The sequence below is a fragment of the Heliconius melpomene genome, chromosome 4 (genome assembly GCF_056956725.1).
Source record: "Heliconius melpomene rosina isolate 202511_hmr_F chromosome 4, ASM5695672v1, whole genome shotgun sequence".
NCBI lineage: Eukaryota > Metazoa > Arthropoda > Insecta > Lepidoptera > Nymphalidae > Heliconius > Heliconius melpomene.
Genome location: NC_140392.1, coordinates 2,117,081 through 2,129,777, shown reverse-complemented (window position 1 = coordinate 2,129,777; position 12,697 = coordinate 2,117,081). Strand labels below are relative to the sequence as shown.

The 12,697-nt window shown below is 33.7% G+C and overlaps 1 protein-coding gene across 2 annotated transcripts in view; it reads left to right on the top strand.

Annotated features, from left to right (window-relative positions):
• nAChRbeta2 (nicotinic acetylcholine receptor beta2) overlaps nucleotides 1-10,813 on the top strand; it is a 31,248-nt gene extending 20,435 nt beyond the window's left edge. For both annotated transcript variants that reach the window (XM_085208133.1, XM_085208132.1), the window contains exon 11: nucleotides 10,170-10,813. In XM_085208133.1, the coding sequence (XP_085064259.1) occupies nucleotides 10,170-10,388 (219 nt within the window). In that variant the 3' untranslated portion in view covers nucleotides 10,389-10,813. The remainder of the gene's footprint in view (nucleotides 1-10,169) is intronic.
• Nucleotides 10,814-12,697: the final 1,884 nt, after the last annotated feature.

Here is a 12,697-nt window from a genome sequence, read left to right as displayed (position 1 = left end):
AAACTAATAGAGTTCATGTAATAAAGAAATACATACATATATGGGAAAGGCGAAGTTTAACAAAAGATTCATTGTTAAATTTTACTTGGGAAACATTGGAGTACTTACAATTTTCCTATTAAAACTTCTGGTATAGCCTCGTCCGATGCTGGCAAGTCGGTTTAGTTTCTTTCTCCATTTTATTGTTTATTCGATTTAAAGTTGAAATTTTAAAATTGACATTACGGACGATTTGTGCTTTTTATTAGCTATATTTTATAAATTATAAAAAAAATAGTTTGCGGGGACAAGAGGAAATTTAGTGTTACCGAATTTCATTCTCCACTTTCGAGACACTATTTATTGTGTGGCGGAACTTAACGCTGAAAAGAAATTAAATTAATTCGTTCTCGCAAGTTAGAATCTAACGCCGTATAATTCAAGCCATTCGTCATATTAAAACGCAAAAAAACCCACCCAACGCGAGATTCGAACCCGTAACTAACCCGACAAACCTACCAACCATCCATTACCATGAAACAATATAACAAACAGTTTACACAGCAGTTACTATTGAATTATACCCTCGCTTTTATTAACTATCCACCACCATATCAGGCTGGCGCATTCACAAATTTGAAAAGAAAATTGTTATTCTGAACACGTTTCGCGGTTCCAGATAATCTCGTTCATTTTTGAGACGCCGATATAAATAGGACCCTCTGGGCGAATAAATTTTAGTGCCATTTCAGTGGATTGCCCAAGAAATTCAGTCTGAATGTGCTTCTTATCTTCAGCGGTTAAATGCATTTGGTCTTTTTAACTACTTTTTTTCTCTTTTTTTTCTGGTCCCTTGCACTCGGTTTGAATCAATAATGGATTATGCTGGCTTTTGTTCTTTTGTGCGTTTTTAATTTATGAATTGATTTATGTTGGATATGTATCCAACATAAATGTACTGTTTGTTAACTTTTTCGATAGAGTCTATGGGAATATTGTTTAATATACTCATAGAGCTTTCAAAAAGTGTATATTTAGTAAAAATTAAATTTCTGCGGGGTAGCTAAAGAAAATCTTGAATTAAGACTCTCTGTTCTCCGCTTACCATCCAATTTTTAGATATTGCGTGTTGGGTTTATCTAATTCAATTTTCACAAGTTTTTCAGAGTTGAAAAATAAAAAGAAATATTCATAACCATTCACCCGAGTGGGAATTGAAACATTTTAATGCACATTTTAATTGTATGCACACAGCAGAGTAGGCAGACGGTCCTTTGAAACATAATGTTGAGATAGTCCGTTCCCATTAAGACACTTCCCATACCCAATTTTAAGGCATCACATATTGAATGACGGAACACAACACAGCGCTTAACCTCGTTAGCGAAAAAATTGTAATATTAAATATTCCATTTCTCGCGATTGAGAATCGAATCCACAATCGCACGCGTCTGCCTCTGCCCCACGAGTCGCCTCAAGTTTACGTAAATTTTTCATTTTTATTAAAATAATATTACGCCTAAAAAATATTTTAATACAGTAGCTGGTTCCATCTGTTTTAGGGCGGTCGTCTAACTCGACATTAAAATACTTAATTATGTTTGCCACTTTATAAATGGGCCTCCCTTATCTAAGCGGACAGGATATTGTGGGAATCTTTGAATTTATGTTGAATTATAAATCCTTGGTTCAATTTTGACGTTTTGGTGATTGCTGAAATAGATTAGTGTTTTTTTTATTTTTCTGATGATAGAGGAGAAGTAGTGATAAAAGCATATATTTTTATCAAAGTTACTTTGATAAAAAAATATTCCATTAATCACCGTTTCATTTATGTTGAGGTTTTGATTGTCATTCGGAGCTAAGAACTATTTTCATTTTCTCCCTTTGGTAACAAGACAAAATACGGCGTAGAGTTCTGCTATTCAACACGCATGTTTAAAAAAATTGATGGAAATTATTCCCGAGTCTACACAAAGTTCTTTTTGCTTGCCCAGGTAAATGCGTTATACAGCGGAAGCCATAAAAATATACACATTTGTATATTCCTATTTATATTCTTTGTTTAAGACTCTCATTGCGTACTTTTTAGCTTCACATTTGATACAGTCCAACATACAGCAGGGTAGGCAGAGGGAACGTGGAAACCTAATGTTAATTCACTCCGTTCCCATTAAGGCACTTACGTTCCACAATCATTTCTTGACAATTTATATACATACATATAATAAAATGCAAGTAGAGTGCAATATCACAACCATTCAATTATCAATAAAACGCTTCAACAGTTCAAACTTAATGAATATTATCGATAGTTAAAAGTTAGCGCAAGTTTTGAAGCGAGAATTTTTTCATTTTCATTTTACCTTTTCAAGAAATAAGTTCTTATTGGTTATTTTATATTCAATTATCTACTTAAAATACAATTTTTGCATCTTTAATATAAGTTTGTATGAAAGTCGTAAACTAGGATTAAATTCGTGGTGGCTTAAGGTTCGATTCCCAGTTGGGAAAATTAATTATTTTCAATACCTCTCTCTGGCAAGAAGAAGCGTAGCGTTAAGTTCCGCCACTTAACACGGAATTTCTTGTGTTCAAGCGGAAATTTTGGAACGGAGTATGTTGTTTTAGGTTCACTAGGTCCTCTTTACCTACCCTGCAATTTTTAACAATTTAAAAAACAAATTATAGCTTTATGTTGTAGCTCCGCACGGCACTGGGTAGGTAGAGGGTTCCTAGGAACCTAGTGTCAAAACACTCTGTTTCCATTAACAGACTTTTGTTCCCCACTTTCCGCCAAATTCTGGAGTTGCAAAGATATACTGTTATTTATTTCTGTTCACGTCGTCATTGGGTTCGATTCCTGAATTTCACGACATATAAAAATAAATTTCAAACATTTTAATTTAGTCACTGAACCAATTCTGCGGTCCTCAAGCAAAATTATGTAACGGAATGAAGATAATTTGTTAATCCACTAAGTTTACCCGTAAAATGTTTCCAACAAGAAAACTTACTTCGAGCTTTTATTCCTCAAAGTTGGCCGAAGAGCTTCTATAAAAATATGAAATGCATATATTTGTGAGAAATCCACTTAGAGTGGGGTATCTTCTAGTTTAAGCTCGGTCGACTCTATTTTTTATTTTAAAACTCTCTGTGATCGTAAAACTTTAAGGTTTCGTTTAAATGCCGCTTTGGGTTACACTCTATTGGGTAATGTCGAGACGTGATTCTATAAAAGTTGGGTATAATTTTTAGTACAAGTATTTTTTTCTTTAGTTTGCATTGACATTTTAAATGAGTACGAGTATAATTATGAACATTGTACTTTATGAAACAGGCCTTTAAGGAAGAGGCTTCACAAGCTATAATGCAACGCTTGTTGGCTCGATGTGTGGGCATCGAAATATATAATACTAGCAGCCCGCCCGCGGCTTCGCCTGCGTGAACTACGTTATTTTCTGTCTCCATGAGTACCTACGTCCTCTAAGTGACGTCCATGCAAAATTTGAGACTCCTAGCATTTGTAGTAACGAAGTTTCATACAAACTTTCAACCCCAAAAACAACCCATTAAAAGTCGAATATTGCAAATTCCTGTCTTAGCGAGCACCTACGTCCTATAAATAACCTCCGTGCAAAATTTGAAATTCCTAGCTCTGGTAGTTTTTTGAGATTTCGTGATGAGTGAGTGAGTGATATTTCGAATTTATATATATAGATTTTCATTTCCTCTAGAAATTGGGGAACGGAAAAGTCCTAAAACTAGGTTCCCAGGTTCTCATTACTTACTCTGCTGTGCAGTGTGTGTATGTGCAGCATACAGACAAAATAAAATAGTAACCAAAACTTAAAAAAATAAATAAGTAAATTTATATTACAAGTAAGAAATAAATACGTTGGTCGAAAGGATAACAGTTGTCCCCGAATAACCTCGGAGCTATTACAAGAACTGCAGCTCGAGCGGATATTGAATTGCGATTTACTCTCATCCCGGCCGCAAGTGCGAAATATCGCGGATTTAGTATTTTTGTGTAATATATAGTGTTTGAAATGTTATTTATAGTGTTTAATATAGAAAATAATTTTAGATAGAGGCTGTATAAATGACGGTTGTAGGTTCGATTTTCATTTGTATGAATTTATTATCTATATATATAAAAGGACTTGTCCTCACTGACTGAGGTAAGACGCACGCACAGCCGTAACCGCTGATGGTACAAACGTGAAATTTGGACAGATGTTTACTTTCGTAATCTGGACATCCACTAAGAAGGGATTTTGTAAAATTTTAATCCTAAAGGGGTGAAATAGGGGTTGAAAGTTTGTATGGAAAAAAATTTAAATCGGCACCGATTTTTATAAAATTTGAAATTTAGATTTATGAAAGTATTTAATTGAATACGTGTTTCATGGTTTTCTAGAATTCTTCCCTTAAGGGTGCAAATAAGGGGTTGAAGTTTGTATGGAAGAATCTTTAAAACGCCACCGATTATTATAAAACTTGAAATTTGGACTCTTAAAAATATTTAATTGTCATGTGTTACATGGTTTTCTAGAATTCACCCCCTAAGGGTGCAAATAAGGGGTTGAAAGTTTGTATGGAAAAATGTTTAAATCATCACCGATTTTTATAAAATTTTAAGTTTAGACTCTTAAAAATATTTCATTGAACATATTTCGTGGTTTATTAGAATTCACCCTTAAATAAGCAAGCGAAGCTGCGCGCGTCCGCTAGTATATAAATAATTTGATATCCTCGCTCTAGTTATAGACAAATTGCGGCGTTGATTTCTGCAACTAAATACGCAATTATTAGAAATATTCTAGGTTTAATTTCATATATTGGACAGATTAATTGAGTTTTTTTAATTTATTTCCTTCTGTCATAACAAATCTTACGACGAACGGACGAGCTTATCATAAAATCATATGAAATATTGCTAGAACGTCTCGGGTTACCTTCTATATCTTATTTCTTAATTTTCTGACAGTGCCTGGAGACGCAACTGCTGGCTGGATTACGTATACATATCTTCATTGATATACTGAAATAAAGCACCACTTTTAATATGTCACGAGCATTCCCCAAAGAATTACAATTTTTTATAATCTATATATATAAAAGGACTTGTCCTCACTGACTGAGGTAAGACGCACGCACAGCCGTAACCGCTGTGCGTAGAAATGTGAAATTTGGACAGATGTTTACTTTCGTAATCTGAACATCCACTAAGAAGAGATTTTGAAAAATTTTAATCCTAAAGGGGAGAAATAGCGGTTGAAAGTTTGTATGGAAAAAAATTTAAATCGGCACCGATTTTGATAAAAAATTAAATTCAGACTCTTAAACATATTTAATTGAACACGTGTTTCATCGTTTTCTAGAATTCCTCCTCTAAGGGTGCATATAAGGGGTTGAAAGTTTGTATGGAAACATTTTTAAAACGCCAGCGATTATTATAAAATTTGAAACTCACACTCATAACAATATTTAATTGAAAATGTGTTTCATGGTTTTCTCGAATTCACCCCCTAAGGGTGCAAATAAGGGGTTGAAAGTTTGTATGGAAAAACCTTTAAATCGCCACCGACTCTTTTAGACTCTTAAAAATGCATTAATTGAACACATGTTTCGTGGTTTATTAGAATTCACCGCTAAATACGCAAGCGAAGCTGCGCGCGTCCGCTAGTTACAGTATAAGCGTGTAATAATTGGTTCCCAAATCAGGTTCCCAATTTTCTTCTGCCCATCCTAAAGCAAGTTGAAATTACTACAACCTAACACAAGACAACTATATCTAAGAATACCTAATAATATCCTCAACAACAACCACTGGCAACACAAGCGCATCGAAAACAGTATAATTCAACACCAAAGGCGCTCCCAGAGGAATTACAAAGTCGTGGTAAACGAACCAGCGCTGGAATTACTCTGAGTGCAGTTTACTCCAGGGAGGTTACTTACTTCCCATTTACCGGGGCTGTCGTATATTATATATCATAGTGGCGTGCTAACTAGAAGGAACATGTTTTAACATGGTGGATATAAAATTGAAAATAAAAATGGTTCATACGGATCGTTTTAAGAATATTGTGAAAGATTATTACTATAAAATATTAAATATTTTCATATCTTTGATCTGGTAACGTGGCAGAGTGCGGCGTTGAGTTTCGTGACTCGTCGAATGTCTTAATGGGAACATCTGGTCTGGTATTCATCCATCTATCCATCAGCCGTTCGAACTATACTAATGGACGTAGGACTCTACAATAATATTTGAGACCAGTCATGGTGGATAAACGTGCGACTGTAAGCCCGACAGGTAGTGGGTTCGATTGAAATATTTTTTTTTATATTTTCTTTTTTTTTCCTGCTATGTGCGAAATGCAGTTCAAAGCTAAAAAAACAATACTATATACAATTATACAAATTAATATAATAATAAAAGCTTTTAAAAAAATACAGAATATATCTAACATTCAGTACGTTATTTACAATATGACCCATTTCTTCACAACAAACAACACTCTCAAAATAAAAAAAGACAGCCAGAGACGGCGAAATCAAAGGTAGGAGGGTATATGAAAAAAAAGAATGTCCTCAGGGCGACAAAAAACGCGTCTTTGAAGCAAATCGTGTCAGACATGTGTGTCATGGCGAAAGCCACTTAACGTCAGTACTAATCGCTTGGCATCGTTCTGGATGGAAATGTGAAGGGAAATATTTAGATAACTTCTTTTTTGTGATATATTTATGGATGTTTATTGGCTGTTTTGAGAAATTTTTGTGTTTATAATTTTTACATACTGCTTATATTGGAGATTTCAGGCCAGTCGTGGCGCAGGGGCACAAAGTGTGCAGCAAAATCGACTGGTTGTGGGTTCGATCTCCATTCGAGGAAAGGAAATATTTATTTAAATTTATATTTTCATTTCTTCGGTCTGGTTGGATTTCGCAGACTCGATGCTTATGCCCTCAGTTCGTCAAATGAGCAGATAAACGGATAGGATAGCATCGCGCGGTATTAAACTGTATCCCGCCCATAGCAAAATAAACAGGAGGAACCTGGGAACATACTACTAAGTCACTTTCGTTCCCCACTTTCCACCGAATTCTTAAGATATTGTGTATTCAGTGGCGGGACTCAACGCCGCGCTTCGCCTCGTTATCAAAACGGCGTGAAACGAGAGCAAATTGCATTTGCCATTTTAAGCCACAATTATTAAATAGAATGCATAAGCACTCTACGTAATGTAAAGTGTAAACATACGGATAGCAAATCAAACACTCGATAGTTAGTAATTAATGGCAATTTTAGTATTAAAATTACATTTTATAATTGCCAAACAGATATTTGTGTAAATGTTTGTACTTACAATGATAATTTTGTGTATATATTTGTAGGGAGGATTTATGTATATTGGTTAATGTTTGCTTTTTAGCTTCACGCTATTGTTCTGCACGTAGCTGGGTAGGCTGAGGTAGCCTGAGAACTTAGTGTTAAGACACTCCTTTCCCATTAAAACACTTTTGTTCCCCACTTTTCGCCGAATGATGCGTTGCTTGTTGAGTAGTGGAACTCAACGATGCGTTCTGCCTCCTTACCCAAGCGAAGATATGAAAATGTTAAATATTTGATTCCCTAGCTTGTGCTCCTGCGCCGTTTTGCCGCAAGACAAACGCATCTTTGTAAAAGAGAAGTAAACAATAGTGATATGAGAATTAATTAAGTTTAAAGAAGAAATTATACGCAGAGGCACAAATGTGTGACCATAACTCGACGGTTGTGAATTCGATCCTGACTCGAGGAAGTGACATATTTAATACTTTCATTTTTTTCAAAGGAATCGAAGAAATCGACGGAAAGTGGAGAATATCAATGAAATGAAATGAAATGAATCAATATATTTTGATTTCTTCATATTATTTTGTTTAAAACGACAAAAGCTTCAAAAGCTTACAACTTAATTACAGCTAAAATGATATTTGTCAGTAGACACTTCCATATATGGGAAGTATGAAATGTACTCTCATTACAATATTTAATTATAACGGCACCTGAACGGAGTTAATGAACTTTATCAGATTATAACTGTCGAACGTTTGTATGTGAGCTTTTGTGTTTGTTATAATTATGTGTATCGAAGCTGTCGTACCGTGGGATGAGACGGTTCGTGGGATCGATTCCTCTCGATGAAATTAAATATTTATTTAAAAGTAATATTTCCATTTCTTAGGTCTGGTGTCAAGGCAAAGCGTGGCGTTGAGTTCCTCCAGAATTAGGCAGAAAGAGGGCAACGGAGTGTCTTAACACTAGGTTCCCTTTGCCTACCCTGCTGTGTGCGGGATACAGTGTAAAGCTAATTTGAACAAAATTCATAAAGTCATCGCTTAAATGGCTAATTGCTTATTTAATTGAACCGACAACCGTCGCGGATGCAATCCGAAACTCTACCGCTGTACCATGTCGGCCTCGGCCCTAAAACATTATTCAAAACATTTTTAGATATCAAAAAATATAGAAAAACATAAGAAATAGTTACACGAGCAGTATTAAAAATGTGAAAATATTACATTAAAGCGTTAATATTCAGCTCAAAGGAGCTTTAAGAAAGCTCCGGTTTGCATAGAGATGACAATGTTCTTATTTTTCTATTTTATCCCAAGATAGGAGGTAAGCTTTGTAGGTTTTTTTTCAAATATTTTATTTTCGTATCATACTGTTTTTGTTTTTAGAAGTAGATTTTTAGATCGATTTGTTTTTTTGAACCTAAACAGAAACCTATGATTTTTTGTAGGTGCAGATAACTTACTGTTAAAATACTCCGTTCTCCATTTTTCGCCCGAAGCAATAACAACAATTACTAAAATATATAATTTGTGAGAATTTTAAGAAAATATAAATTATATATAAATAAATTATTTGTAGCGCGAAGTTAAAAAATAAAAGAAATATTATCGAAAATTTAGCAATTTCTTTACTTTTTCATGACTGTGAAAACTTTTCTCTCTATCTCATTTTTTTATAAATGTCGTAACAATAAATAAATAAGAATGAATAACTAAAATAATTTAACAGATTTCACTATATATATTTGGCTTTATTCCTATCAGCTAGAACGTAAATAAGATGCTCTACTATTACGGAACGAACGTTTAATTTCTGACAGGAAATTGTTGAGCAACGACTTTCGTTCCAACGGCGACATAATGAAAAAACCTTCACAATTTACTCCCCAAGAAGGGGGTTAAATTAAGCCTTTGAAAACTAGCAAACAAGATTTTAATATAACCTTTATATAATTGAATAGAATTTGTAAGAAAGAAACTTTAAAGTGTTAAACAAAAGTGAAATAAAAGTACATTCTCTTTTACTTATCGCTCTAGCTAGATCAAATTAGAGCTCTCTAAAGCTATTGGGGCGGATGTCAGGAGGAATTGCTAATAATACTTCTTTTCCTCTCCCGGTAATGCTGTGAAGTGTAAATTGAATTTATTTCCGGGATATTTTAATTTAATAATTTATTTGAATTGCAAAGAATTACCCAAAATGAGGCCGTCCTGGCACAGTGGGTCAGGTTGATGATTGTGAATACGACGTATGTGGGCTCGACCCCTACTTGAGTGAATTACTTATGGTAAATTCTCCATTTTGGCAAATTCTGGTAAATATTCATATGTAAAATAATATGTAAAGATTAAAGCAAAATCTTTATATTGAAATCGGTAATTAATTAAAGAGGACGACTTATCTTTTCAAATATTTTCCTTGTCCAAGCAGATTTAATTACAATATAATGACAGGTTATGATAAAACTCTTTTTAAATTTTCATTTTAATTTCAGAATTACAGAAGGGTGGCGTAAATTAAACTTTTAATAGAATTTTTAAGTAATTTATCAAACATTTATGTATATGCTCATTAAAAAAAAAATCAGCTTCACGATGTATCCCGCTCACAGCAGGGTAGGCAGAGGGAACCTAGTGTTAAGACACTCCGTTCCCCACTTTCCGCCGAATTCTGGTGGCATTGCGTATTGAGTAGCGGATCTCAACGCCGCGCTTTGCCTCGACACCAGAGCGAAGAAACGGAAATATAATCGGCCAATCGGCTTTACAGTCACACTTTGTGCCCCATGTGCCTCAATTCAAATTAACAATTATTAATATAAACATTTTGTTCACAGGTAGTAGAAGACTGGAAATTCATGTCCATGGTGCTGGATAGGTTCTTCCTATGGCTGTTCACCATAGCCTGCTTCGTAGGTACATTCGGCATCATATTTCAATCACCCTCTCTCTATGACACCAGAATGCCGGTGGACCAGCAGATCTCGTCCATTCCTATGCGAAAGAACAATTTCTTTTATCCAAAAGATATTGAAACTATTGGCATCGTTAGTTAAATTAATATTGTATTAAATACGATTTATGAATATTAGCTATTTATTATTTTTTAGTGGAAAAGGGAGTGTCTCAACACTGCTTACCTTGCATTTTTGGTTGTATAAAATTGTTTCTATTCTATTATTACGATTGTCGATTTATAATTTGTTTACAGTATTCAATTAATTATTAAGTACTTTTAAATTTTAACATTTCTGTAGGTTAGAGTCCTTTAAAATGTATTAAGCTATGAAAAGATGTAAAATTATTTGATTATAATATTTTATAAGAATTTATTTATTTGTAATTTGTTATAATTATAATGGCTGTGAGTTTGGAATTTGAACTATAATATGTAAATGTATCTATCTGTGTATTTAAGTAACTAATATTTTAGAAATTGTAATAGAATGTCTAATCATAATAAAATGTCAAATATTATAAATTTATTTTGTCTTATCTTATTGATACTCCTCCTCTATTATTATATACATCGAATCCTCAATAACACATAAGAATTGAAACATTAAAAGATACCTAAAAAAAATATGATATATAGGTATATTTGAGGCCATTTGTAGCGCAGCGGCACAAAATGTGATTGTAAACACGACAGGTCGTGGATTCAATTCCCACTCGACGAAATAAATTATTAAATATTTTATTTCCTTCGTTCTGATATCGAAGGCAAAGCACTGCGTTGAGACCTGATACTTAGCAGGCAATGTCTCCAGAATTCGGTGGAAAATGGGGAACGGAGTGTTTTAACACTAAGTTCTCTCTATCTAAAGCTATGTGTGGGATACAGCGTGCAGCTAATAAAACAGCAAAGAGCCACTGCGATGAAAAAAACCGCACTCAAATCGCTTCATTATTTCAGGAGCTATAGTTCAATAGACATTACACAGACCTTTTGCGTCACAGGTTAAAAAGAATGCTATTAAATTATTTTAGTATAACATTATAATAAAATATTAATTTACAAAGCAAGGCAGGATGCTAGAAATACCTCAAAAACCTGTTATTTTGCAACACAAATATTAAGGTGGATTCTCGTACGTCCTGCCTGCTATGTCGTGTCTGGAAATACTTTTGCAGACGAATTTTGTTTAAAGTTAAGATAATGTTCAAAGTTTCCAATTCACTGTGGGCTAGTAATTTAGTACTTTATATAATAATGCTAGCGCTAGTTTAGAGCTGTGTTATTTTGTTTATATATAGTGTATTAAGTTTTGTTTTTAAATAAGGATTATAAGGAAAAAATGTTTTAATATAATTATTAAGGTTTTTTTACAGAATACGCTAAAGCAAATAAAAAAACTCTATTCTTCGCTTTCTATCAGATTTCGAGACATATCGCTCGACATATACCCAACGCTGCACTATGTTTCACCAGAACGGCAAAATTATTAATATTCAATTTAATTTTGCATATATATCTAGGATATTCAGAAAGAAAATTGAACCCATAGCGAAATCCTTACCAATCTATACAGTGCTATCAATTAGCTATATAAACGCGTTTGTTCAATAAACATAGTAAGCAGAGGAAACCTAGTATTGAGACACTACGTTTCCTACTTTCTGCGTAATTTTCGGACATTATGAAATGACTATTGAAACTCAAAGCCGTGTCTCGGCTTGTAACCTTAGCAAGAAAATGAAAAGCATTCTATTCTTCGAGGAGGAATCGAACCCAATACCCGTAGCGCTTACAGTTATACGCTGCACTACTGCGCTACGATGACAATTGCCTATATAAAATTAAATAATATAATAAATAATACAGATTATTACTAAAATAATCAATTTAAAATTAATTGGCGTGACCGAATCATCGGCGAGCATAAAATATGCAAAATTAAAGGCACAATTTCCATGAACTGTAAAAAGTTATACAAATTAATTTAATGCTACCTTAATAACTGAATTCACTTCAATTTATTACGTTTTATTTATAAAGCTTATAATTGAGTTTGTTCGTTATAAGTATGTGCATGTATATGGTTCAACAACGTTTAAATTTGGTAGTGTAGTGTTAATACGAATAATAGGTTAATATACATTCTTATTTAAATTAGTCCTTTTTCAGGGTTCCGTACCTCAAAAGCTAAAAATGAAAATTTTATAGGATCAATTTCTTGTCCGTCTGTTCGTCTGTCGACACCATTTATCTCGAGTTCACGCGGTGGTTTCAAGCTGAAATTAATATTATATATTTATGTGTATAGTCCCGTGGAACATAGAAAAAAATCAGGCTTCTATAAAAACGAAATTAAAAGATACGAGCGTTTATATTCCTGCAAATTTAAGTTTGTTCACTTTCATA